This window comes from Sprattus sprattus (assembly GCF_963457725.1).
Source record: "Sprattus sprattus genome assembly, chromosome: 4".
Lineage (NCBI taxonomy): Eukaryota > Metazoa > Chordata > Actinopteri > Clupeiformes > Clupeidae > Sprattus > Sprattus sprattus.
The window spans coordinates 37,101,585-37,128,746 of record NC_137923.1 but is presented as its reverse complement, the minus strand read 5'-3'; the positions used below and the strand labels follow the sequence as shown (position 1 = coordinate 37,128,746).

Sequence of the window (27,162 nt, the reverse complement as noted above, 5' to 3'; positions counted from 1 at the left end):
TTATTTGAGTCTCGGCCATGAGGCTGAAGCACGGCGAAAGCAGACTCCCAATGGTAGCTGGCTAACTAGCTAACGTCATAGCACGCTAGCGAGCAAGGTAGCACAGGGATCTCAAAATTTAGCATTACATAATACGGTGGCAACCTAAATGTAGGTAACGTTATATTGATTAATGCAGGCTCTGGGCTGTCACTCAACTCTGTAATTGAAGCTACAGACCTTACCTTTTGCAATTAGTTAGATGGCTAGCTGTCTAAACGGCTGATGTGTTAAGGTGACTAAGTTCGCTATCATAATTTACACTACCCTTTGCTAACTTTTTAAGAGTTAGCAAACAGTAGTTATTCTAACTGAACACTGTCACGTTAATCTTGGCAAGATATCTAGTGATCTAGTTTTGTTAAATGTCCTGATCCATTAAGGTGAGTGTTCAAAGGACTCTATCGTTATATCACATTGTTTAACAAGCTAACGTTAATGTATAGTAGAGTCCAGACTAATTATGTTAACTAAATTGGTATAGATGCGAAAGCTAAGCGAGTAAATGAAGATTCTTAATGAAGTCATAACATCCTGTGCTAAATGCAGCTAGGTAACGTTAGCTCAGTATTCGCTAATATATTGATGGAGCTTTAGGAAACTGCGGTTAGCCATTTAGTTTGCCTGCGTTAATTCCTATGGTTGGGGTTACATAAATGCCACCTAAATATGCATGTCTGTGATATCAGTCTATCTATCCGTCGCCTTCCCGTACACTTTGAAAGCCCTGCCTAGCTACCATTATCGACATGGTTAAATCTCGAGAGAAAAATTCAGGCCGTGGTGTTGAAAGTTCACAAGGCCAGGCAGGCCCACCGGAAAATTAGATTTTGAGGCTTGCCACTTGCCTCTGACATGTTAATCCATATTAACTAGGTTTGTGTTGTATGTGTTGTAGCTAGGTAGCACGCCGTCACCACAGCGTCCATCTTTCCAAGTTGTTCCCGCGGTTAACCCGCGTGTTGCTGAGACTCGATAGCAAATGGGGGCTTTTTTAGTTGACCAGGGGCGTAAAAATGAGGACAATTCTACGGCTACGTCGAATTTCCTCCTTTCAGATGTAACTATGTGCTTTGCACCGTCTAGTCGAGGTATATCCCGAAACAAAACATGGGTATGAGTCACGGCCTTTGGAGAACACGACGCAACATATCCCTTCATCTGGTTTTGTTGATGTGAGGAAATAGTAGATCGGATGCTCTTGTTTCTCCGCGATGCTAGCACATGCTCGCTAACAACAAGCAGTGGGCGGAAGTGAAGCTTAACCTGGTTTAACTTCGGCTTTTGTTTTATTTCATATCTTCGGTGTTTCAAGTCGGTGACTTTGCTATTGTTTGACTAGTTCAATTGGATATTTTTAAGTACCATGCAATGGAAGATCAAATGATGTATAGTTGTGAGTAGGTCAGCCATGTGATTCTTGATAGGCTGTTTATGCAAGATGGCATCGTCAAGGCTACTGGTGACTGGTGTTTTTAGATTGAATGGGTTCCTCTACAGGCGCATTGCACGTTTAGTTTAGGGAAAAGGCTGACCTGTTTATGGTTGTTATTTTAAGAACAATTTAAGCATTCAAGCAAATCCCTGACTATAGCCAAGATTAATTAAAATCGTAGTCTGTTTTTCCCCCTTTCCAGGTGTTATTCCTTTGTAAATACTGTTATTTGTATATACTGTAAATGATGACTTCGGTGGGTGGAAGCCGAGCCCGGAGCAACTGGGAGCAGACACAAGGCCAGACACAGAGCCAATCACAGCAGAAGCAGAGGCCCCAGGTAACCCTCTAACATGATGTCATTCAAAATAGGAATTGATCTGAGGAATATAGGCTGGTCACTTCTCTCTCTTTCTATGTTTTCTAACCCCTGTTTTAATCTATGGAGGGGGCAGTCAGCTCCTTAGTAAGGAGATGGAATCTCAAGCAGGCTTTTAGCTAGGATTTTTTGAGGGGGGGATCCATTTTGTAATTGAACCTAACACGGCAAAGCCCCAGTGACCCAGCAAAACTAGGGGGGTCTGAGGGCATGCTCCCCCATAAGATTTTTTTAAAAACCTTTTAAATTGTGTCCTTTAGTGGGTTTTAGGAAGAGAAATGAACACATTTAGAATTATTATATGGCATAAACATATTGAAGACATCTGCTGAGATTTTGTTTTGGATATGTATGAAGCAGGAGCACCCTGACCTGGGAGAGAAAGCTTAGGAGCAGATACTACCCTTTGCCTCCACATATTTATGTGAGGACTCCTTCTCTGCAATGACTGTGATCAAAACAAAGCAGAGAAACAGACTGTGCCTGGAGAAGAGCCTAATCACAGCAGTTGCTTTTTTGAAAATAACCTTTTAAATAGTGTCCTCTAGTGGGTTTTAGGAAGAGAAATTAACAAATGTAGATTTAAAATATGGCACAAAAATAAACATATTGAAGACATCTGCTGAGATAGGTGCTAATTATAGTTAATGTCAGATATACTCTGTTCAATTTTCAAACTCTCCCTCGCTATATGACTTTTTGCTCGAGCAATATTCCATGACAAATAATACGATGCCAACGTGACCGTTTCAGAGTACTTAGTAAATTTCCTAAAAAGCCGTGTCTGTTTCTCTGACTGACGTTTCAATTCAAAGTATGTACCTTGTGCTTGCACAGCTCTGTGCTTTTAGGAACTCCTGGGTTATGTAAGCATTGTGTGTGGAGAGAAGGCGCTCCAAGTTTGAGGCTTTAAAATGCGACAGTGACGTCTGGCATATTAAGCAGAGGGGTTTTCCATTTCGCTCCGCAAATCATTCCTCCCATTCGGCAAGAATGTGCGGTGTTCATCTTCATATTTTCGTTTAACTTTACGCTTTGCTGGATCCATGGCATTCTTTCAGTAGCTACTGCTAGTCTGGCTAGTAACTATCTGAGACTGGGTGCACACATTAGAATGTTTCATGTTTGGAACATTAACGTTACTTGAAGACATCTCTCAAGATCGCGTGATGACAAAATATACATGAATAAATACCCCGTTCAAATCGGACAGCCTTTTGTCTGTATTTCCAAATATATTGCGTGCAAAATATGCATTTTAGATGTTTATTTTACAATATGAAAATTCTGTACACCTAGAGAAAAGCCAGTGAGCACTCGAGCTGGAGCCGAGCCACACGTCAGCCGGCAAAGAGCTGCATGAGCGCAGGTTCGCCACCCCTGATAGCGGTAACAGACTGTTGTTTTACGTGTTACAACGTGAATACGCTCATTAACGTTTGAACAATGTTGAGCGTTATTGTGAACACGTTTAAAAAAGTGACTGACTGAACATGGGACGAAAAACTTAAGGCGTCTGTAGGGCGTCTGCCTAAAAGTAGTGCGTCCAATTTCTTATTATTTTAGAACAGTGCGTCCAAAAGACGCACTGACGCATGCCTGGCTAAAAGCCTGATCTCAAGTGATCTTGATGTGACTGAGTATTGAGGGCAGATATTGTCTGCTGTCAGTGGGTTCTGAGTGCAGAGCTCTTCTGGCTAGTTTTAGTTATTTGTAAATCTGTGCCACGTGATTTACTTCATAAATGGGCAGCTCCACTGAGGACAAGTGTTTTTAGGACAAAGGCAACAAATATACCCAGTCATTCCTATTGCACTGGTTCTGTCATGGATACAGTGCAGCCACTTAGGTTTCCACCCAGTACAGTTCAATTCCATTTCTTCTCCCTCTGTCTCTCTGCAAAAAGTGAGGTTCTGGGCAATCTAAAGTGCTTTCTGTCTTGATTCAGACTTCTGCCCCTCCTCATACTCCCAGCCTGCTGTCAAGCACTTTACCGGCTTCCTAGAGACACGGTTCTCTTGTCAATCTCAATCCAGCACCAAGCCCTTCGTGGTGCTTGCTGTTCTCTGCTGTGGTTTTAAGTGGTGGTCGTTTTTGTCTTTGCAGGCCACTGCTGAGCAGATCCGACTCGCGCAGATGATCTCGCACCACAATGATGCTGATTTTGAGGAAAAGGTCAAACAGGTGAGACACAAGCACTGATGGGAACTCTTAAGATGGCTCTTTGGATTGTCCTGAAAGCTTGAAGTCAATGAGCTTTGTTCTCTCAGCAATTTTATAATGGACTTTTACAGTAGGGTTTTCGATTTGTACATAAAGTAGGGTCTGTGGTTTATTTCAGATAGCAGTTCCACAAAAAAAAATATCTGAAAAAGCTTTTAGGTGAAGTTAGTATTTGCAGAACTGAGCTGACAACACCCTTGTACCACTACCTTTCACTGTAATGTAAGACACATTTACCACCGTCTTACTACTGACATGTCAGCTCATATTCACATTTCCTCAAACAGTTGGCCAGCGCACCACTTAAATGTCCAGAGTAGTCCCTGAGGTATGGCATCTCTGTAGTGCCAAAGTTGTAAGCACAGTTTGAAGTTTGTGTTACCAAACAAGCAGAACTTAGATGTCACGCTCGAATACTCAATGTTTACTTGCTAGAACTACACACAAGCTCTCCAGGCCACCAGTAACCATGAAACACTCCAGCCAGAGTGAAGCGTTTAGATTGCATGCTGCTTGTCACAGGCCATGTTGGCATTTCCCATCCATATGCAGAGGCATCTCTGCTAGAGGTGTGCACACTAACCAATTTTTGATATTCCGATATCTGATAGTGTCTATGAATGGGTATTTGTGGTAGGTGAGGGAATGGATGTGAGATTATAGTGACTGGAAAATGTATCAGGAGAGCAATAAGACCTTCTTTTGTGAGTTTGTATAACTTCTCATTCCATAAATGAGGAATTAAATTATTTGAAGTGAGTGTTTACCAAAGTATACCACATGATTCTGTTAATGTGTCTAATAATCAAATAGGGACATTGATGATTGAATGGATATGCTGCACATAGTTACACAGATGTTTGTTTATGCATTTACAGAATTGAATGCTTTAGTGTCTTGTTGGCTGGTTTTGAGACAAAGCACATAACTGTCTGTGTTTGTCTATGCACAAGGGTCTCATTGGGAGCTGGTTATGAAAACCTCAAACTTCATTATTCAAGCAAAGGAAGTGTTTGAGCTTTTCCTGAACCAGAAAACGACAAGCAGCTTTACTCCTCTATAAACATGCCTTGTACATTAGGTAAACCTTGCAATGAGGAAGACGCTGCTTTAGTGAGTAAAGATTTGGTTCAATGGAAACCATTGACACTGTGACTAACTACAGTGGCTCCTTTGTAACAGGCACATTTAGAATAGCTATGTTCATTTTGTTACCAGAGTGAAAGGCCAGTGAATAGGCAAAATAGCATTTTGTCTTGCCATCCACCCTCCCATCCTCTCAGTAGCAGAGCCCAGTGTAGCTTTTGTGTTATGCAACTGTGCAGACTCCTGTTAAATTGCCCAGATGGGGTGCAGTGCACAAGAGAATGGAACGAGGACCTGGGCAATTATCAGCTTAATTAAGTGGTAGAAGTTTAGCGTCTCCCTCCGTGGAGTGGTTGGACTCACACAGTATTGTCTTCCTGTCCCGACTCGGCCTCTCTGCATTCAGCTCGACTGAAAGAGGAACGTCAGAGACCGGGAGTGTGGAGGAGCCTGGGGGTGGGGGTGATGATGGTCGGATGGATGGACTTGTAGCCTTATCGATCAAGGTCAAGTGACTAGTTTAACTGATTGAACCCCAGCAGAATGACTGGGACCTGTATACAGTATTCACGAATTACTTTGTGCTGGATTAGGAGATGTGGAGATTTAAGGCTAAGAAGTGGACTATCAGAATTTACAGCATTGGCTGATGAGAACTGACCTGAGCTCTGGTCTCTCTCTTTCTCTCTCTCTCTCTCTCTCTCTCTGTATCTCTCTAGCTGATTGACATCACAGGCAAGGACCAGGATGAATCCATGATTGCACTGCACGACTGCAATGGAGACGTCAACAGAGCTATCAACATACTGCTTGAGGGCAATCCTGACACGGTAAGACCAAGCCTTGGTCACAGGCTTATGGTGGGTTTATATTCAGTAGAATGGCATGCCACTATGACCAACTGCTTTTTTTTTTTCGCGACAGACCATTTTTATAGTTCCAAAATATTCTAGCAACAGCATCAATTTGTCACTCAACATCACTGAGTTAAAATATGGTGAACTTTGATCCTGTTTCCGTCCAAAGGAACTTCCGTAGTTATAGCAACTAAAGGCATCACAATGTATCAGGCTCTCCCTGATAAACTCTAAATCTGTTTAGTATGTAAACTCAATGGTTTCTACGTACAAATGTCTATGTGTTGAGAGAGAGAGAGAGAACCTAGGTATTATGAAAGAGTACTCGTAGTCTTTTAAAAAAAGACCAAATGATTTGACTAGCTATGTCCTTGACATCGTCCTTGATATTTGACACTTCAAAACAAGCAGCAAACCAACAGGTAGGAATCCATTTATAGGGCCAAAAATTTTCTGTTTCACTTTTGGTGAATTCTGTTTTTTTTCTCTCGTTCCAGCTAATTTAGTTCACCCTGAGGTAGATTGATGGCTTAAAATGAGTGAATAATACGTGCCCTTCTTAGATTGCTGTTTGCCAGTCATTTTTAGTTTTAAATGTGAATGGGAAGACAAGCAAATGAATATGACTAAATGTGGCTGTAGCAAGGTGTGTGTGTCAACCGTTGAAAAGGGGGGCGTGGCCGGAGCAGAGTTCAGCGCAGACGTGACATTTCCTGAATGCTTTTGTTCTTCAATTAATGTTTGTTCATAGTTGCAATCGTTGTTGTGTTTTTGAAAGAAATTCAGTCTTACAGGGTAAAATACAGGGGGTTTTGGGCGATTTTGATGTACAAAATGACCGTTTGAAATGTTGCAATTCCGTTTCAAATGGTCCATTCCCCGAATTCCGTCCGTTTTCCGTTATCGTGGAAAATCATTGGCCCTACATTTAGTGTCCGTTCTATTTTCTATTTTGTAACCATTCTTCTGATTTCTAGACCCACCTTTGCACTATGGCTTTTGCCAAGTTTCTTTGAAATAAGACATTCTTGGTAGGGCTGGGCGATTCACCCCAAACAAAATCTCCGATTTTTTTCATAAACTCGATTCACGATTCGATTCACCCCCCCCCATGAAATGAGCAAAAACTATATTCATATGAATTAATTTAACCTCATAAGAAGCACTGCATTAGGTCTACTAAAAAAAAAATCTAAATTAAGCTTTTAAATGACACCTATATGATAGATCAATATTGTCCAACTAACACTACAGCATAGATATTCAATAGCTTATTATACTATAGTGTTCTTACTGATCTGACAAAAAACCGCATTGAAAAAACAGAGGGAAGGCAAACAGTACCTCTGCTTCACTGAAGGGGGTGTGCGAGAGCCCACCGGTCGGGGATAATTATTCAGCCATTGCTCTACGCTGCCTTACTACCACCGTCAGCGTATTTCAGCCACTGACGTGGCTGGCTCCCCATTATTCGCAATGAGCCACCTACTGCAACATGCCCTTGGTGTAGCTGTAGCTGCTGTTGTGGTGGCTGTTATTTCTTCCTCCCTAGATGTTCTCTGCACCTTTGCTTGAAGTGATGCAATGGCAATGAATCGGCCCATTATTTTAGCTTTCGTTTATCTGCGATAATGGCGTGTGGTCAACTAACTCAGTTTCAACTCTTGATTCGCGCTCAAAATATTAGAACTTTATAACCTTTGTATTCGCCGGCAAGGTATTAGAACTTTGTATTCGCTGGCAAAATATTAGAACATTGTATTTGTGCGCAAATTGTCATTGTTGTATTCAAATTCTAAGAACTCTATGTTACCCTCTCCCTTCTCCCACTGTTCGTGTTGGCGTTGCAAGCTATTATTAACCATGACGGGCGAAATAGACGGGAGATTTGCTCCGCAATGTCACTCGCCAAGTGGCGGAGCATCGGAGACAATTTAGTCGCCAGCCCAAAAATCTACACGCCATTGGCGCTTGGCGGGTGCTAATTTCGAGCCCTGCTACAGAGGTAGTGGCACCTTTCTTTGGCACAAGCCCACCTTTCTCCCCGTCTGTTTCACTTGCCATGTTTGTTTGTGGATGAGGTGGGAGTGGGACGAGACAGGAAATACACTACGGAAAGTCTGCAGGGGTCTTGGCGAATGTAAAAATGAAATGCTTGCGCTATGTGCTTAGTGATACGGACAGTGGATAACAAAAAAACACACAACAAACAAACAAAAAAATCGTACAACTCGATTTCCTTAAAAAAACTAATCTTGTTGACGTTCCAACTCTATTTTAAAATCGTATCGATTTTTTGCCCAGGCCTAATTCTTGGCTATTTATTATTATTATTATTATTATTATTATTATTATTATTATTATTATTATTATTATTATTATTATTATTATTATTACTGTTCTTATAACTGGTTAACCTTTGACCCCTCATGTGACCGCAGGACTCTTGGGAGATGGTAGGCAAGAAGAAGAGCGTGTCTGGCCAGAAGGAGAGCAGTCAGACCGAAGGTGGAGAGGAAGGGAAAGAGAACCGTGACAGAGGAGGAGAGAGGGACGTGGCCCGCCGCCGCGGAGGGGCCCCACGCAGGGGCCGAGGGGCCAGCCGGGGCAGAGAGTGTGAGTGACTGTGTGTGGGTGTGTGTTTGGGCAGAGGTTGGGATTGTATAATGGCCACCAACAGAATAGAGGTCTGATTTGATTATCATACAGCATGACAAGATGACCTCAAATAGGCTTGGGTGGTATCTATTTTTTTTATGCAGTTATACCTACCTGACATCTCACTGGGGTACACGATATATGACTGGGTGGGGGCAGATTGGCACGTTACAAGGAATCTCTTTATAAATGACAGATGGAAGTGGCTACTCGAGATGCTCATACTCACACAAACGAGCCAAGTAGTGTCGCACATCTGAGGAGACCTTTGTGTTGTTTTGGATTTGAGTGTTGTGCATCGTACTACCACTGAAGTTCACTGAATGCTCTCTTAAGCACCTTCATACCTGAGAACAATCGCAGGCACTTTTCCTTTCCCACAGGATATGACGGAATATTTTCTCACATGTCTTCACACGGGATTAGGGTAAGGTTATGTCTGGCTCGTTTTACAGAAGGTAGAAGGTGCCAGAATCCTTATTGACACGACAACGCTAAGTCTGTAAAAATAACTGGAATGGCGCATTTGAACTGGACTGAAATCACTGAGAAACTCTGGTTATAATGACATTACCCAAGTCTCCCCATGTGAAACTAATCCTGCCCGGATAGGGCCCTAGACAAGTCTACTGCTACTGCCAATACACACATCAGTGTGGTGAACGGAGATGATGTGCGTAGGGTGCTGGCAGAGTGGCAGTTGAATAAAATCCATCTTGCTAATAAGCTTTTATAGTTGGACGATGTTATCTCAAAAGTTATATGTGGCAATATTTTCATAATTCCATTTGTAGTTCTATTTAATAGATGAACTAGGAGATGGAGCAGAAATGTTTAGTAAAGTGCAGTGGCCATCATGCCCAGTGAACTCTGGAAGCATCTGAGGGTGAACAGGCTGAACCGAGTGCAGCTTTAGCGCTAGGGAAACATGGAGACAACTTGTTGAGTTAAAAATACTTACGAGATGTCCCTTCGTTTATTTTCAGTATAACTCCACTTTTGCAGAACACACAACGTAATCACTTCCATGTGGTTGTGGGAAACCTAGTTAACCAATCTACAGGCAGTAGTGTGAATGTAAACCAATAAAAACAAAGGCAAGATTGCTGTGAGTTTTTATTACATATATGTGAGCGGTCACCTTAATTATACCTTAATGCGAGCGGTCACACTCTCACCAGAAGACTGACCTTTGGTGTGGGCTTTGCACTATATCTCCTTTTATACAGCATCTCCATATCATTTAAATAGAAAGAGGAGCCTCTGTATTGTTGAAGGTATTGAAAACATACCATTGGGATTTCTGAATACTCTGGTATACTGTGATGCCACCCAGCCCTATCTTACTTTTAATGGAGTAATTGTGTGTGTATTCACATTGTCATTTGGTGAATCCTTTTGTCTAAAGTAACTTACAAGTGAAGATGCCCTTGGGTCCTCACTGTAAAGGGTTCGGGGGTGCAGAAAGTGAAAGTGCAAACCTGTGACAGCCGGTTTCACTTGTTCACTCGCCCTGACGTGAAGACTCTGTACTCAGCCAAACCAGACAGATGACTCGTAATACTGTCTCACACTGGAACTTAACACCTTTCCCTGGTGGTGCGTGTCCCTCTCTGACGGCCATCTAGGCATCACAGCAAAACCGAGACGCTCAGAGTTGTAAAGCGGATCAGACTTTGCCTGTCTGGCAGTCCGGTACCGATTTAGTCTGTCCGATTTACTCCGGAGCTGCTTCCAACGCGTCTCTGCGCCACTTCGCCATCATCCGTTGCACCTGTAGTCAGGAGCTATCAGGACTTATGGCCCAGAGCCCAGAAAGCGTCCGAGCAGAATTACAGGATGTAACAGTCTCTCTCCGTGTTGCCCAGGCACAGAGTAAGCAGCTTCACCTGTCCGCTCTAAACGCCCACATAGGAGAGAGACGACGATATCGAATGCAAGAGGTCAGGTAACAGGAGCCTCACGTCCAGAGATGCGATCAATAGAAGAATGTAGTTAAAAAAAAAAATATGAAAATTGAATGGAGGGAAGTGCGTGTGTGTGTGCAGGGAATTGCAATGATTTGAGTTTTGAAGAAAGCAAATGTAGCAGTTCAGCATCATTAAAAAACGAAAACTTCCACTGGCAAAATGGCTACACATTGTAAGCCCATGGGTCAAGCAGTGGCGTCTAAGGAGTAAACTGCTTGTTTTCCCCACTGATGGGCTCATAATGTGTCTGACAGCATGGAAAGGATCCCTACAGAGAGAGACCTGTGTCTGTACTTAAGTAACTTTAGAGAATGACCATGTCTACAGTTTCTGCAGTTTAATATTCAGTTTCTGTAGAAAATGACTGTGGAGACAGTCAATCTTCTGCATTTTCTTTACTGTTATTGAGCCGAACACAAACAGCGGTGTATCACTGTCTGTCAAGGTCACAGAAACCTGAAGATTCCCTTTAACTCGAAGCAATTGGTGTTTTGATTTGCTCATGTTTCTTTTATTCCTCTTCCCTCTGTCTAATCAGTTCGCGGGCAGGAGAACGGCCTGGATGGGACCAAAACAGGTGGAATAGCAGGCCGTGGTACAGAGCGAGGCAGGAGGGGCCGGGGCAGAGGAAGAGGTGGGTCAGCCACACCCTCCGTCCAACTCATCGGTACTTTCCCTTTCACAAACAACACCAAATGATTGTCATAGCAGGTTATTTTGAAAGAATATAAGGAACAGGAGCACTAAGTACTTGCCCTATGTAGCCTAGTCAGACAAATCAAGCAGATTAGGGATGGCTTCTGTTGTGATTGAAGCACCATGACCAATGACATGCTGCATGTTGTCTGATCTCTGTGTGCATCTTTCGGTCTTGTAGGAACTGGGAGGCGAGGCGGTCGTTTTTCTGCACAGGGCATGGGGTAAGTATGTGCACCCGCTCCTTCCTCCAGAGCTCCTCACAGCTCTGTCTGGCTCACCCCCACCACCCCCACCCCACCCCACCCAAGCCCACTGTTCTAGAGACCAGCTCCAAGTCCTTATATGAACCCCACCAGAGGGCACACACAGAGGCTGAGAGGGCTGACTGCCCTGCCTGACCTGTGGAGCTCTGCATGGGCATGGTGTAGAGATCGATGAGGTGGTTGGCATGTTGGCAAAGAGTAGTAGGCAGTGCTGCACTCCTTAACAGTAGGTGATCGATCAACCTCACTTCAGCTCTTGTTTCCTGTGTTGACCCAGACTTAAGGCAAATCGGGTTTTTAACATTGACCATGTTTTTATAAGACCTCCAATAGTTCCACTGCTGTATGAGACTGCAAATGTACAGGGCACAACAATGGATTCAGCCGTTGCCGTGGTTGTCTCCCACATCTACAAATTATACTCAAAAATGGTTTTAGATAAACCGTGTCCTCTTGAGAGTGACATTTGCAAGTAGAAGTGTATCATCCCCTGCTACAAAATGTCAACTTGCCATGTACTTCACTCCGGGAGAATGGTATATAGGACGGCAGATACGGTCAAGAGGGCCACCGCGGTGTAATTGCGATGCATCTGGATTCCAGAGCCACTAGCTGCTTGTGTAACACAGCCAGAGTGCTTTGTGATTTGAATGTGTTTACTAAGGGAGCATCCTGTACTAGTTCTCTAAAGAAGTGAATTGCCAACATGGAGGCCTCATAGTGAGCTGTTTTATGGAGCTGAACCTCTGCTGCGCTGGATTAATGCACGGGCACAGAAATGCTGTTTGTCACAGACCGTTTGTCTTATTTACTGGTAAGGTAGCGCTTGTGAGTAATGAGAAGGAACGCTTACACATTCGTTTGGAGGGAATGCAAACTTAAACCTCAGCCACGCGCATGACTAAACGTTTGAGGCTAGAAACAAACAGGAGGAACTATGCATGGATTTGCTGTGTATACAGCTTTTGATTGTGTTAGCTTACTGAATCAGAAAGGATGAGCAGAGAAACCTTCAGACAACGTAACCTGTGAAGACATTTATCATGCAGGGTAGAGGGAGTTTGGCATGCCAAAGGATGTCCCTGGTCTTTGAGGGGCTTTGCGTGCTTGTGTGTGTGCGTGTGTGTGTATTGGAGGAAGGAATTTTGTCCACTAACCTTGAAGACAAAAGGTTGCTCAAACATGTAGTTTTTTATTTTTGTCTGTCTGTTGGCACCATGAGACTGTACCCAGCATTGCAGTTGTGCACTTTCTTTGCCTCTCCTTTCTCCTGCTTTTGGTGGGATACACACTGATTTTGGGAGTGTGATGTCTAGGCTTAGAGCTGTGCATGTCTGTAGAGTTTGAAGTTAGTTGTTGTCTCTGTTTCCTTTTTTTTGTTCTGCTATAAATTCCCCCTTGACTCTCTAGGCTACCACTACACTGCTGTTCTCTTCAGTCTGTTCTTGTTGTTGTTTGGGCTGCCTTTAATCGCAACTCCTGTTGTTTCCCTCTGAAGCCAGATTGATCAGGGCCCCAGCTATGATTTGTCAGGAGACGAGAGGTGAGTGGATCGCCGTTGGTGTGTTGGTGTGTCCGTCAAGTCACGAGGTGGGAACTTGGTGCTAGAACCCAATGGCATGAGTGGATGTGGCAGTTAGATTTGCCAGCGGACAGACACCCAAAAAACCAGGAAGGAGTTTGAGCAGACTTGTGTGTTGGAATTCCTCACTGGTAATAGATTTATGATTTTTAGATCTCGTCTCTTTCCTCACTTTACTCTGATGTAAGCACATCATTTGCAGAGCAGCTCAGGTAGCTGTTTGAAGTGTGCAGGTAACACTGTGTTGCTCTGGGAACGTTGTTAGAGGGTTGTCAGAAGGTCGGGCGATGTTATGATTTCAAGTTACGGGTAAAGGGTGTGTTTTCGCTCCTCTATAATTGGTCTGGAAATCGCACCTTTGATTAGCCAGCCCAGCACGCTTGGCAGCAAGTTTTAATAATAGCGTTTGGAAATAGTCTAATGTTGGCAAGCTCTTTTATTGGCCTACTGTTTTTGGTGTGTCTCCTGCCTGGAAATACCAGTCCATACATAGCCAGACTCTGCCATTCCTAAGCACCACTCTCTCTTTAGTCCTGACTGGGATAGAGTGAAGTTTTGTCAATTATGGACGGGCTGTCCCATGTATATGTTAACTGGCCGCCTCTTGTCTGCCTGCCCCTGTCCCTTCCCTTCAGGACTTTCAACCCAGCGGACTACGCCGAGCCCAACCAAAACACGGAGGACGGCTACGCCGGCGGAAGCACCTGGTGCAACACCGGCAGCACAGAACAGGAAGATGGATCCAGTGAGTCATCTCTCTCTACATCGCACACTCGCCCTCGCCTCTTTATCTCTCTCTCCCTCGCTCCCCCTCCTCTCTCTGGCTCTCCCTCTTCCACCTCTTTCTCCCTCATCCCTGGAATTGTTATTTTTTATGTGTTTTGTCTGTGTACCTTCCTCTTTCATCTCATCCCTACATTTCATACATAACGTATTCTATTCATAAAAATCTCCAACCCCTCAGAGCTCATAGAAACTGTTTCCATATTGAGCGAGTAGCCTCCATGTTAGTCAGCCCTGTAAGGCTGCTCCACTGCCGCATGTCCTTGAGAACCATGCTGTTCCCTGGTGAAGCCTGTGCTCTAACAACACTTCCCCTCCGCTCCCCTCCTCCACAGGACTGGAGCTCACGGCCAAGTTCGACTCCGCTCCAGGTAAGCACTGAGCATATGTTTGTGAGTGTAATATGTATGTGTGTCTAATATTTATTTATTTATGTATATACATTTAAATAAATCCAACTGCCATATGTGTTACGCTCACTAATGTACGTGTGTTCTCTGGACAGGAGCTTGGAGAACTGCTACAGAGGAATGGGGAACAGAGGACTGGAATGAAGACGTAAGAGACACACAAATGCGCGTTGCAAGATCTAGAGACCTTTTTCTGAAGTGTATATAGTTCATGCTGCCTCATTTTGTCATTATATTATTCCTCGAGTTTATGGGGGTTGGTGTAACGGTGTGCTGTTGTAGTCTTACCTCAGTCTTCTCTCTCCTGCTCTTGTAGCTTTCAGAGACCAAGATATTCACTGCCTCTAGTGTGGCCTCCATGCCTCTCCCTCAAGAGAACGTAACCATCACTGCTGGACAGAGGTGTGGGACACACACACACACACACACACACACACCGATGTTCAGAACACACCTTATTGAACACAGATTGAGTCTGAAACATACAGGTATACACAGATAGAAATAGGAGTAGTCATGTTATAACATTATAATATACATATTAACGTGTGTGTATACTATGAACATATTAACCAAACACAAGCACTAATTGTCTGCCTCTCTGGTCTCCCTGCAGGATTGACCTGGCCGTACTGCTGGGTAAGACCCCACCTGCCTCCTCCACTGAGCCTGAGCCCTCCTCCATGGAGGCCCAGCAGCCGCCCTCGCTCTCCGGGTCCCTGGTCTTCAGCAACTCAAAGCAGGCCAGCCCCCTCTCCCAACCCCCTGCCACCTCCACCTACAACCAGCACAGCATGGTCAGTGGATCTCTACACGCATATTAATATCAATACATTTACATAAGACCTCATGGTAAATAAAACCAGCATGTGGAGTAATACAAATAAGAATCATGTTCTGCTGTCAAAGAATGGTCTGCTCTTCCAAAGCACTTGTGCAGAAACACACTCATTAGCCTCCCTTACCTCATGGTCCCTCTCGTTTGGTCGTCCTGTTCTGCAACATAACTGCTCCGCACGTTCCTGTGTCAGATCGCTGTGGCAACTAAGACACTTTCTCCTTTTCTTTCTCTCCTGCACTGCAGGTCAGCATGCTGTCCAAAGGCTTCGGGGAGGTGGGGGAGCCCAAGGCTAGCAGCGTGGGCCCAACCAGCGGCTCCCAGTTCCTGGAGCAGTTCAAGACGGCCCAAGCCCTGGCCCAGCTGGCTGCCCAGCACTCGCAGACGGCGCCCCCCAGCACAGGACCCTCCTCCTGGGACACAGGCTCCAGCTCTCTGGGCCAGTATGGTAAGCACACCGCAAAATCCCCCCTCACACCCCTAAACCTCCTCTCACACAACCAGAAGTTTTTTTTTTTTTTTCTTCAACAAAAAAAAGCTTCCACCAGTATCTCCTCCTAGCAATGGAGATGGAGCAGATGGCGGTCAAAGCTTAAGGCCCCAATCAGCTAACCTGCAACACGCGAGGCACACTGCACTAGCTATTGTTGACGCCTACTATTGAAGAAAAAAAGAGAAAAAAACTGTTTGTTGCTTTTATTTATTCATTTTGTTGCCAGGCAACCACCAAATTGGCAGTCCTTAACAGAACAATGGTTTTGTTTCAGTTAACTCACAGATCTGTACATCTCTGGGCTAAAAACGCCTGCATTAAAATATGAATAGGTGGAGGGCACTGACTCTGATTGAGGGTGAGCATCTTAAGAATGTGCCATTTGTGTTCCACCCCCCATTGTCCAGATTGCTTTTCTACGACACAACACAGCTGGAAAAAGACACCTCACTGTATAAAGTGCCTCATGTATGAATGGGCAGGACTACCATTACCAGGGGAAATTAGTTTGGCTAACATATGAGCATATACCAGAAAAATCCAGAATCTAATTGTCCCCTATTCTGTCTGTCTGTCCGTCTGTATAGATCTGAAGGCGGGACCCGATGCGTCAGTGCACAGCCCCTTCACCAAGCGCCAGCCCTACCCCTCTTCAGGCTCTGCCTCTATGATGGATGCCTTCATGCATGACAAAGCCGCGCCCCCCCTCACCCCTGCCGCCTCACCGCTGCCCAAACCAGGGGCCCCCGGGCAACAGGTGTCCCCTGGCTCCGCCGATCCCCACGGCTCCAGCTCCCTTCCTCTGCAGCAACAACAGAAACTGAAGCAGCAGAAGAAGAGGGCCTCCATCTCCACTAAGGTCAGTGCAGAGGTCAAGGGTCAGGGGTTAGGTGGCCAGCTTAAGCCAGCTGGCTTTGGTGGAGGAAAATTTGGAGTGTGTGTGGGGTTTTAATGTGTCCTTATTTCTTATTCAGATTCCATCTATGGCAGTGGAGATGCCGGGGTCGTCTGATATTTCGGGACTCAACCTGCAGTTTGGAGCGCTGCAGTTTGGATCAGAACCAGTACTTCCAGAGTACGAGTCCGCACCAAACGCTCCCAGCGTAACGCCTGGCAACCAGGGTCAGAACAGCCTTTACACAAGTGGCAGCAGGTGAAATCTCGCGCGCTCTCTCTTTTTTTTTTTCCGCCTTGCTGTAGATTTTGACCTTGGTAGATTATTAATCCCTCTCCTCTCCTCTCAGTGAGCCTACCCCTGCCCTGTCCAATCCCAGCCAGATGGATCTCTACGAGCAGAGAACCAATCAGACTCGACGCTACCCGCCCTCTGCCTCCTCGTCCCCCCAAAAGGACATGCAGTCGAAGGTGAGCACACAGGCCGTCCATCTGACCATGTACTCTGCCTGGTTTTTGCCCTTGTAGGTGGGTTTGTTTCACTTAAGATTGCTATGGCAGTATTTGTTTTTCTGCATTTTTATGACCCTTTTTTTCTTCTTTCTCTTCCAAAACAGAATGGGTTCAGCTCCCTTCAGACCACGCAATCCTTAGAAGGTAAGCCTTGTGTCTGAGCATCTTCAGACTTTTACTGGTTTGGGGGCAAATTCCTTGAGGGGACTGTAATGTGTATGGCAGTCTGAACTGAAATGTGCCAGCAGTAATGCAAGCCTCTCTGTGCTTGGGGTTAGGCTTAATGTTCACTTATGCTCAAGTTGGAAGTTATTGTATTCTGTGAAGATTCTACCAAGAGTCCCAAGACAAGCAAATGCAGTTAACATTGTGGCAATCTGGAATATTCTAGAAGCATTCTAAAGTGCGCTGATGTGTGTTCGACTCCTCTGCAGCTGCAGCAGGCTCTGCAGTGCCAGTGAAGCCCCCCTCAGAGGCCACCGCCCCTTCCGTCTCTAGCATGGGCTCATTGGCTGATGGTACGACGGGTCCCGCCTCTTTGTTGACCACAGCTAATCAGACGTCACCCAACGCACTGGGCCAAAATGAAGACCCTTCCTCTCATTCTATGGCCCAACCCCAACACAACAAGTAAGACCTGTGGATTGTGTGTGTGTGTGTGTGTGTGTGTGTGTGTGTGAAACTGTAATATAATCGTTTGGAAGATGTCTGAGATGATGAAGCCTTTCTGTTCTCTATTCCAGTTCACTCCCTCCCCTTCAGAACTCTATGGCCCCCTCCTCTTCGGTTCGCAGCAGTAACTCTCATTTACTGGTGAGCTTGAGCTGCATTCTTAAATTAGTTGCTTAAGCCATGTGCTCTTGGCTCGTGTCGGAGACTTTAATATACTGCCTAGTGCCACAGTCAGTTCCTGATGTTTTGTATCGTGTTGGAGACTTTAATATACTGCCTAGTGCCACAGTCAGTTCCTGATGTTTTGTATCGTGTTGGAGACTTTAATATACTGCCTAGTGCCACAGTCAGTTCCTGATGTTTTGTATCTTTCGGTCTCTCCATTAGCATGGTGGGGTAGATGGCGACTCCAGCCTGCACTCTTCCTCCTTCCCCCATGTGTCGACACCCTCATCCGTTCCTTCCTCTTCGTCATCCTCGGGCGTGGCAATGGTCTCCCTGAGCCCCGTGTCCCAGCACCCCTCTTCCTCGGTGGGCTCGGGCCTGGGCCCCGTCAGCATGGCCATGGGCCTGACCACCGCGGCCGGCGGCATGACCGCTACCTCCATCATGCACCAGCAGATGGCAGCGGCGACCGCCTCCTCCGTGGCCTCGTCCTTAGCGGCTGCCTCTGCCTCCTCGTCCTCTTCACGCAGCACGGCTGCCTCAGGTGAGCCTCCAGAGCCTCATACCACCTGAAGTTACAGTGCCTCATGGTGGGTGTGTAGGCAGACTTCTCCCAAATATTTACTTGCTCTATTATGCATATAATTCTGATTCAAGTACAGTTGTCCACTTCTGTCCTCTTAAATGAATGTGTCCAGTAAATACTCCATCTGAAAACGATAGCCAAGATGCCCGCAGCTGTTCTATTCTGGGCATCGGACACGGCTAAGAAAAACGGTGTTTATATGTTAACGTCACCTCATTGTGCCCTCGTCTAAACACTCCCCTTCTGATTTCCTCCACAGGGAAAGCGCCTCCAAACCTGCCCCCTGGAGTGCCCCCCCTGCTGCCCAACCCCTACATCATGGCCCCCGGCCTGCTCCACGCATACCCGGTGAGGGGCCTGTCTCCAGCTCACTGCCTCGACTGATTTCTGGGCTTTGACCTTGGATTCTCCTGAAATGAAATTGGGAGGGTGGGGGGTCTTATATGCGGCTGTTTGACTTTGTATGGAAGCAAGCCAGCTGAGACTGATCCTGTTGCCATGGTAACACAGTGGGAGGGTGGGTAGGAGTGTGGTGTGTGTGTGTGTGTGTGTGTGTGTGTGTGTGTGCGCGCGCACAAGAAACCCAGCATCCTGTTGTGAGATCAATCAGCCCCTCCCTTTTATGGCTGCTTTTCCTTTGGGTGGAGAATGGCACACAATGTGCACATCAATCAGTTTGACAAAATGACTACTTATACGCTTTCCTTCAGTATGCAATGAAATAATGTAGCTGTGTTCATTCTGCCCCCTCTACTCTCAGCCGCAGGTGTATGGCTACGAAGACCTGCAGATGCTCCAGACAAGGATACCACTGGTGAGTCCAGCAGCCTGACATTGCAGGTGGTTGTGGTGTGCATTATGGTGTGTGTTTTGTATGCACGATTTTAAAGTGCAAGTTGTATGTGACTGAAGATTGCACGTTTGTCCGCTTGTTGCCTATGGTGGGAGAAATACCTCAAGTTTGTCAGTAAACACTGGGAAAGGCAAATGCAGGCCAGTCGCCAGGTTCACCACAGCACACTTATACAGCTACTAATTCCCCAGCAGTCTCTAAGGTTCCTGCTTCTAAGCTTGTCTGTCAGACTGTAAACTAACCAACCATTAACTCACTAAAGGTTGTAATGACCATTATGGTGAACCACTTGCCCCGATTGCCGCTCATCCTTTAGACAGGGTGGATTATAGTGCGGCTAGAGGGGACTTGGGGCATCTACGTGTGGCACTCCAGTTGACCCTGTCCTGCATTACCGTAGCAACACAGGGGGTCAGTGAGTGCCAGACCAATCAGCAGCCTCTTCGGATATCCACCAGCCCTCATGTAGGCTGCTTGGAACTTTAATGCTGCGACACACACCGCCTTTAATGACACTTGCCTTTGTCCTGGAATTTCTCCCACACATTACTTGTCTGTGTTCTATTGCATGTATAGGCTCTTTTCCACTGCAGGAACTTGTGGGACTTTCTAATGAACCTTTACAGGAACGGCCCGCTGCTCTGTCCTTTGTCTTGTCCTACTCCTCTGCAGTGCAGGAACTAGGGTTACAGGTCAACCTAGCCTTGTAATTTGGCTCTTCGATAGCAACATCATTTCTGAGCACGACAAAATAACAACGCTTCTCCAGGGGCAGCACCAACACTAGACCATTAAATACGAGAATTTCCAGATAAAGTACCCCAAGGTCAAAACGACAGTTTCATTTTGCTATAATGTTGCTAACACATGATTTTTAAATTACTTCATGGCAGCTGTAATTGCTGTGACCGTTACAAGCTAACCCTGTAAGCATGATTCTTTTTAATTTTGCTGTATCCACCACGTAACCCCTAAAAAATATATTCTTGGTTGTTTTTAAAATAGTGCCTTTTGTCTTCCACTCACGTTAACAAATACGTGTCAACCATCACTGCAAGCCCTACCAAGCAGTTTCAGGACTAGGTACTTATTTTCCTCCCCGAAAAAGGCCCGTTTATACCTGCAGTGGAAAACCGCCTTATGTGTGGGATTGAGGGGAAGTATGTGTGCATGGGAGGGACATGGATGGGTTGGTGTATTGTATTATTTGTATTTTTGTTTGTTTCTGTGAGTGTATTTGCTGTGATGAGAGGAACCATTTCTGCTTGTTTCTGCAGGATTACTACAGCATTGCTCCGTTTGCTACCCCGACCACAGCACTGACTGGCAGAGACGGCGGCCTGACCAACAATCCTTATTCAGGTGAGCTAGTTTCCTAGCAGTAAATTCCTTTTTGCAAGGATGTATCAGTTGACCTCGTCCTGCATTACCATAGCAACATGGTATGCATCAGTCTAGCCTGCGTCCTGTTCTGGGTGTTTCTTCCCCCTGTGCTCGAGGTCTCAGTATCGCACTGCTCTGCTGCACATATCTGACTATTGATCTTATTTCACCACATATGTGATTTTCATTTCGGTTTCATCACCCACTGCCTCTGTTCTTTCCATCCTTCGACCTCTCTTCTCCCCTTTCCCTCGCTCGTGGGCGCTCTCGAGCAGGTGACCTGTCGAAGTTTGGCCGCGGCGATGCCTCGTCTCCGGCGCCGGCCACCACGCTGTCTCAGCCGCAGCAGAACCAGACGCAGACGCACCACACCGCCCAGCAGCCCTTCCTCAACCCCGCCCTGCCGCCCGGCTACAGCTACACTAGCCTTCCCTACTACCCCGGTGTCCCCGGCCTTGCCAACACCTTCCAGTACGGCCCTGCCATGTTCCCGGTGAGACATTGGCACCTTCACTTCTTGGCTAGCCATCAGTGACTACCACAGTCTAACATGAACACAATAGAGCAAAATTGAACACTTGAGTTGGGAATAGCCTCCCGAGTCTTGTTTATGCGGCACACACAAACGCTTGTGTGTGTGCGTATCTGCAGGTGCTTGTTGCTTATTGCATCTTTTGAAAGAGATTCTTGTGCCTAGTTGTGTGTACATATGCCTCATTGGTCTCAGGTGGCGCCTAGCTCGTCAAAGCAGCATGGTGTGAACGTGGGAGTCAACGCCTCGGCCACACCCTTCCAGCAGGCCAGCAGCTATGGCAACCATGGATACGGGACTGGTAAGACGTCTGTCGCACATACACGGGCGCTTAAACACACGCGCATACACGCACACATGTGTAACAGGCCCCATGCCGTTTGTTGAGGTAGGTCTCGTAGACTAGAGACTGTTACATTAGGCCCGTTTCTAATGCAAGTGTGTGTTATATTTCGAATGCAAACATACCACAAATATAACTAGGGCACTTGGAGTGCATACCTTGATCCGCATCCAGTCCAAAAGTGCCTTGGCCCAAGCACCACACAGATATGCACACACACACACACACACGGAATGTTTCTCACCCCATGAAACTAGTCCAGCCCTTGGGGCTAGAGATGTTCACCTGTCCCTCCTAGTGTCTACTGGATCAACAGTAGTAATCAGATCACTGGCGTTGCTCATGCTTCTCTCTGTGCTCTTGGAACTAGTAGGAACCTCTAGAGGGGGTTGGGTTGGGGTGGGGAGGGGTGGCAGGTTGTTCTCCATACGCTTCTTGCTTCTGCTCATTCAGTCCCATCAGTTGGTGCACGTGTGTGTGTGTGTTCAAGTGGTGCGCAGTCATGTCTCTGTTGTGCTCTCTGTAATGTCTACTCTTAGCCCTGCCGCTCTTTGAAAACCACTCCTTGAGCATCAGTCCTCTCATTTGGCTCCTCGGAGCTGAGGCAAAGTGAAGTCCAGTTCACCTTTGCCGTTTTTCTAACTTTTCCTGGCCAAAACTACTTTTAGTTCATCTTCTCTCGTGTTCTCTTGATCAACTTTTTTTCTCGCTCGCTCTCTTTCTTTCTTTCTTTCTTTCTCGCTCGCTCTCTTTCTTTCTTTTCAACTCCTCCTTCTAAATATCTTGAAAGGTCATATAGGAATGGGTCTCTTGCCTTTCATCAACCCGGCTCTTTAGTTCCATTGCTCACCTTGGCAACCCTTAGTTTCAGCTGCTTTGCTGCTTACTTGCTTCCATCGATCCCTCCCCCCCCCTCTCTCATTCCATCACCACCCCCACTCATCTCACACCCATCTTCACCCTCTCCACCCAACACCCTTCCTCTTTTCTCCTCCTCCCTGCCTGGTGTGTTTAACGCTGTGGGCTGCAGCTGTGTGTGTGTGTGTGTGTGTGTGATGTTGCAGGCTATGAGGATATGGGCCAGGCTTCGGCAGGGAGTGGGGATTTCTGTAAAGGCGGCTACGCCACGTCTGTGGCTGCCGCCGCTGCTGCCGCCGCTTCAGCTGCACAAAACAAGCCAGCCAGCTCGGTCACCGGCCCAGGAGTCGGTGAGTGCCGCCATACGCCGGTCCCCACCCCCTCTCTTGTCCTTCCTCCGCCCATCCCACCCGTGTCACTCCTGTGCCTCTACTGCATCCTCACTGCTGCACTTGACCTCCCAGGGAGAGCCGGGGCACTGGGGTCTGACAACCTTCACGCACCCCGCTGGGGTTGGCTAGGCAGGGCACACACTACCAGCTCTTTGGTCCTCCGGACTCTTACTCTCACTTTACATTCTTCCTTTTCTGCCTTCTTTCTTTCGCTCTTTTTTTTTTTTTTTTTTTTTCCAATTCGCGCAGTCATGGGTCCAAGTCATTCCTAGCCCATTATTCATTTACATGTTTGTCGTCGTCATGTCCTGCCATTGCGTATGGCTAGTCACCCCTTCATTGCTGCTGTTCAGATGAATGAATTTAAAAACGGGTGTACTAGGGGGTTTTGGATTTGTGCGAAATCTGGTATAAATGTGGGATACAGTCATGTCATTTGGGTGTGTACATTTTAAAATGTCAATGTGCCCTCTTAAAAACCTCCAGAGGGATGCCGGGGTCAGGGTCGGGTCTTTCCCATCAGTAAATGCACATTGCACTTTCTGGAGATGTACAACTGGCCACAAGGAGCGCTGAGTGACATCATTCAGTAGAGTGACGTGTAAATACCCCATTTCTGTGCGAGCAGTTCTAAACTCTTGTATTCATATATTTTTTCTAGAGTTCTCATTGCCAGCCAGAGGTTGAGATGAAGGCTGGTTTTAAGATAAGTCACCCATGGAAACAAAATAAACAAACACAGTTCAATGATTGATGTCTACTTTGGCTTAGTGGAATATTCTACTATGATATTGGAGATTCCTCACTAGGCAGGATTATTGTTCACTTCATATCCGTCTCGTCTTTAGACTCTTGATCATTATCAGGAGCCAATCATCTGCTTGTCTGCATGCTGTTTGTCTGAGCTCTGTACGTAGACATACTGACCCTCCTGAGGGATAATGCTTATTTGTGTAGCACACAAAGGCAGGTTTTTTTTCTTAAGTGCCTATAACTGGGGTTCATGAATTAAGTTGACAGGATCTGGCTTCACTCCAATGAAGCGCGTAGTTTTGACTAGCCAAGAGGCTAGTTATTTCCCTCAACCAAGATTTCATCGCAACTTATATTGGTGCACACAAGTTGACCCCCTTTTTGCGTTTCCATGGCAACCTACAAAGTGTGTGTGTGTGTGTGTGTGTGTGTGCACAAGCGTCCGTCCGCTCGCAGGTCAAAGTCCTGCAGCCTCCAGACATCAAGCTTTTTTGTCAAGGGCTATGATGTAACTACAAAAGTTTAGTTTGCATATGGTTGTTTTCTTGTCTACATATTCTCCGTTATTGGCTACTGTATCTGTAATTGGTCATTTTGATCTGTTCAGTGGTCACTAGACTCCTGTTTGGAACGGAGTGCCGTTCTCTCAAATCCAGAATACATGGTAGCTTTCTCTCAGTCGTCCAGGATGTTGAATCTGATGTGTGACTGCCTGGTTGTCTGTCTTTCTGCTTCTCAGGCGTGTCCGTGACCTCCAGTAACACTGGGGTTCCCGACATCTCGGGATCTGTTTACACCAAGACACAGGTGAGGCTGGAACACACACACACACACACACACACACAGGACAGTATCACTATAGCAGACCAAAATGTAGAGCAGTTTAGATAAATAGACTGTATCCATTGAAGGTCATTGATTAGAGGTTGTCATATTAAAATGGTTTCTGTCCCCCCTCCTTCTCCTCCTTTCCTCCTTTATCTCTCTTTCCATCTCACAGCAGTCGTTTGAGAAGCAGGGTTTCCACGCAGGCACTCCTGCAGCCCCCTTCAGCCTGCCGTCAGCGCTGGGCAGCGGGGGCCCCATCAATGCCCAGGCAGCTGCTGGCTACGCCCCCGCCCCCTTCATGCACATCCTGGCCCCCCACCAACAGACCCACCCCTCCCAGATCCTCCACCACCACATGCAGCAGGATGGCCAGGTGCGTGGCATGTAGAGAACTTGCAGCCGCGCATGTGTGCCAGGGCCAACACATAGAGCAGAATGTAAATGAGCACGAGGGACGATGCACTCGTTTAAAAAAAATGTTTAGGGAAGGTTGACCTCCACGAGTGCTAGGCCTCCTCTGCTAGACTAGACCAAGATGAATAAATGAAAATAAATGGATGGACACTGAGACTGTCTTATTTTCTATTTTATTACCGCCACATAGAACGGAGTCAGTCAGGGTGTGCAGACAAGTTATTTTCCTTCCAAACTGCATTCTTCTGTTTACCACTTCTTACTTGACTTGGGCACCACTAGTTGTAGCGTGTGGGGGGGAGGGATGCGGTGAGTCCGGTTTAGTGCTGGTTTGGTGCTCATGTGTCTTTCTTTCTGTCTCTCTCTTCCCCAGAGTGCCTCTGGACAGCGCAGTCAGAGTGCCTCCATTCAACAGAAGTCCCAGATCACCAAGTCTGCTTACAACAGCTACAACTGGGGAGGCAATTAACAGCTTCCTCCCACGTACACACTCACACTGACATACACACACATTAACACACATACTCTTACTTACACACACACATGCACACACCCCTCTTGTGTGTCCTTTAACCTGATGAAGTTCCCCTTGCCCTCTTCCCTGTGCTGCCCCACTGCAGTGTCAGCACTGGCCACAGAGCGGCGCTGTGAGGCAGGGGCCGTCTTAAAGGCCGAGTGGGTTTGTTTATGGTTGGAAATGGCCACTTCCAGTGAGCTGAGTTTTTTTTTTTATTTCTCTCTTCGTATTTCAAAGACCCGCTCTTCTCTCCCACTGCGCTCTCTTGTGTGTACCATAGAGCTCTTGTGTGTACCATAGCGCTAGAGCTCCACCCCACCTAGCCCCCTTCCCACCTCTAAAGAATGTCTATAAGCTCGGCTCCTGTATGCTTGTGTCTGATTCTTGCGTTTCTTTCTTTTCTTTTTTTCCTCTTCTCCTTCTTGATTAAGTTTTTTTGGGGTTTTAAGAGTGAGGGAGAGTTGTGACGAGCTGGTGGTTATTTGACTCAAAACACACACACACACACACACACACACACACACACACACTCTTTGTTAACTTTTGAGTTTTTACTGGCTTTTCTGTTTTGGTTAAAGGATCTTTAAATCGGCAAAGCAGTTGTGAAGTTTATTTTTTACCAAATATAAATATAGAAGATGTATAAAAGTGGAAGATATATAAGCAGAGTGTATGTATTTTGTGTGTGTGTGTGTGTGTGTGGTGAAGGGTGGCCTGTGTGTTGATCTTGGACTTGTTAATGTGGGGTATGTCATTAGCCCTGTAAGGCACCTTTTCATATGTATAAAATCTCTTTATTTTCCTAACTGTAACACCCCATCCCCATCCCTGCCCTTTGTCTGGTCTCTGTTAGCTGTAGTCTTTCCCATTTGCTGGTATGCGCAGAATTATGTGTGTGTGTGTCATGCAACTACATTAACCAGGGTGCCTAGTAATGCTGTTCACTGAAGAGGTCAAATTCATCCCTAGGCCACCCTTATGGTGTTTTTCTTTTACTCCTTTGTTCCTCCCTCTCTCTTGAAACCCCCCACCTCCATCTCCATGGCAACCTGCTCCTGATAGGTGATCGTTTAAAGATGATTATTCAGAAACCTAAAGCTGAGAGCTCAGATGGATGATTTTTTTTTGTTTTCCTTTTTTTCTTTGTCAGTGAATTTCTTTTTGTACTGTGCGTTTTAAAGAAAAACAAATAATTAAAATGGATAAACTTGTCTTGTACATATATATACATATATATATAAAACACAAGTACTGTATTCCTTGTTTGTTAGATGGCTTCCTTCCCAACCCTCCCTCTCAGATTCTCAGACTTGTTAGGGTTTTTTGTTTGTTTGTTTCATATGTTTTTTATTTTGTAAAATATCTATAAATATTACGTAAATAAACAGGAAAAAGACATTTTCATCATTTTGGATGTGAATGTCTTTTTTTAAGAAAACCTATTCTTGTACATCATTTGACTTTGGTGAATTTGTCTGACAGTTTGGTGTTCTGTAGACCTTAAAATGTGTTTGTGCTTAGAACCCGTGTGGATTCTCACATCAGTACTTCTATTTTCAGCCCAACCGTATTGTAAGTATGACATTGAATCCAAACAACTAGGTAATGGGTTTCCCCTAAATCGTCTTCACTCAAGTGTGAGTCACTGACTGACCGATGGAGAGCGGAGGTTTTTCACGCAATCATACATAGGGGGCATTTCAAGTTCTGTACAGTGGCCTGATGTGGAAATATTGGTTCAATA

General features: G+C 45.8%; 1 protein-coding gene across 5 annotated transcripts in view; it reads left to right on the top strand.

Annotated features, from left to right (window-relative positions):
• Positions 1-26,850, top strand: part of ubap2l (ubiquitin associated protein 2-like) — a 27,358-nt gene extending 508 nt beyond the window's left edge. For 2 of the 5 annotated variants that reach the window (XM_080836092.1, XM_080836091.1), the window contains exons 2-29: positions 1,677-1,814; positions 3,960-4,037; positions 5,882-5,992; positions 8,461-8,635; positions 11,186-11,314; positions 11,525-11,567; positions 13,108-13,152; positions 13,827-13,936; positions 14,310-14,345; positions 14,480-14,532; positions 14,701-14,786; positions 15,001-15,181; positions 15,469-15,670; positions 16,303-16,574; positions 16,690-16,868; positions 16,960-17,080; positions 17,227-17,266; positions 17,557-17,752; positions 17,866-17,935; positions 18,182-18,503; positions 18,805-18,893; positions 19,306-19,359; positions 20,676-20,760; positions 21,057-21,274; positions 21,509-21,614; positions 24,399-24,466; positions 24,660-24,860; positions 25,275-26,850. In XM_080836092.1, coding sequence (XP_080692218.1) covers positions 1,719-1,814; positions 3,960-4,037; positions 5,882-5,992; positions 8,461-8,635; positions 11,186-11,314; positions 11,525-11,567; positions 13,108-13,152; positions 13,827-13,936; positions 14,310-14,345; positions 14,480-14,532; positions 14,701-14,786; positions 15,001-15,181; positions 15,469-15,670; positions 16,303-16,574; positions 16,690-16,868; positions 16,960-17,080; positions 17,227-17,266; positions 17,557-17,752; positions 17,866-17,935; positions 18,182-18,503; positions 18,805-18,893; positions 19,306-19,359; positions 20,676-20,760; positions 21,057-21,274; positions 21,509-21,614; positions 24,399-24,466; positions 24,660-24,860; positions 25,275-25,370 — 3,462 coding nt within the window. In that variant the 5' untranslated portion in view covers positions 1,677-1,718 and the 3' untranslated portion in view covers positions 25,371-26,850. The remainder of the gene's footprint in view (positions 1-1,676; positions 1,815-3,959; positions 4,038-5,881; positions 5,993-8,460; positions 8,636-11,185; positions 11,315-11,524; positions 11,568-13,107; positions 13,153-13,826; positions 13,937-14,309; positions 14,346-14,479; positions 14,533-14,700; positions 14,787-15,000; positions 15,182-15,468; positions 15,671-16,302; positions 16,575-16,689; positions 16,869-16,959; positions 17,081-17,226; positions 17,267-17,556; positions 17,753-17,865; positions 17,936-18,181; positions 18,504-18,804; positions 18,894-19,305; positions 19,360-20,675; positions 20,761-21,056; positions 21,275-21,508; positions 21,615-24,398; positions 24,467-24,659; positions 24,861-25,274) is intronic. The other 3 variants (XM_080836093.1, XM_080836095.1, XM_080836094.1) reach the window with 3 other exon arrangements.
• The last annotated feature ends 312 nt before the right edge of the window (positions 26,851-27,162 follow it).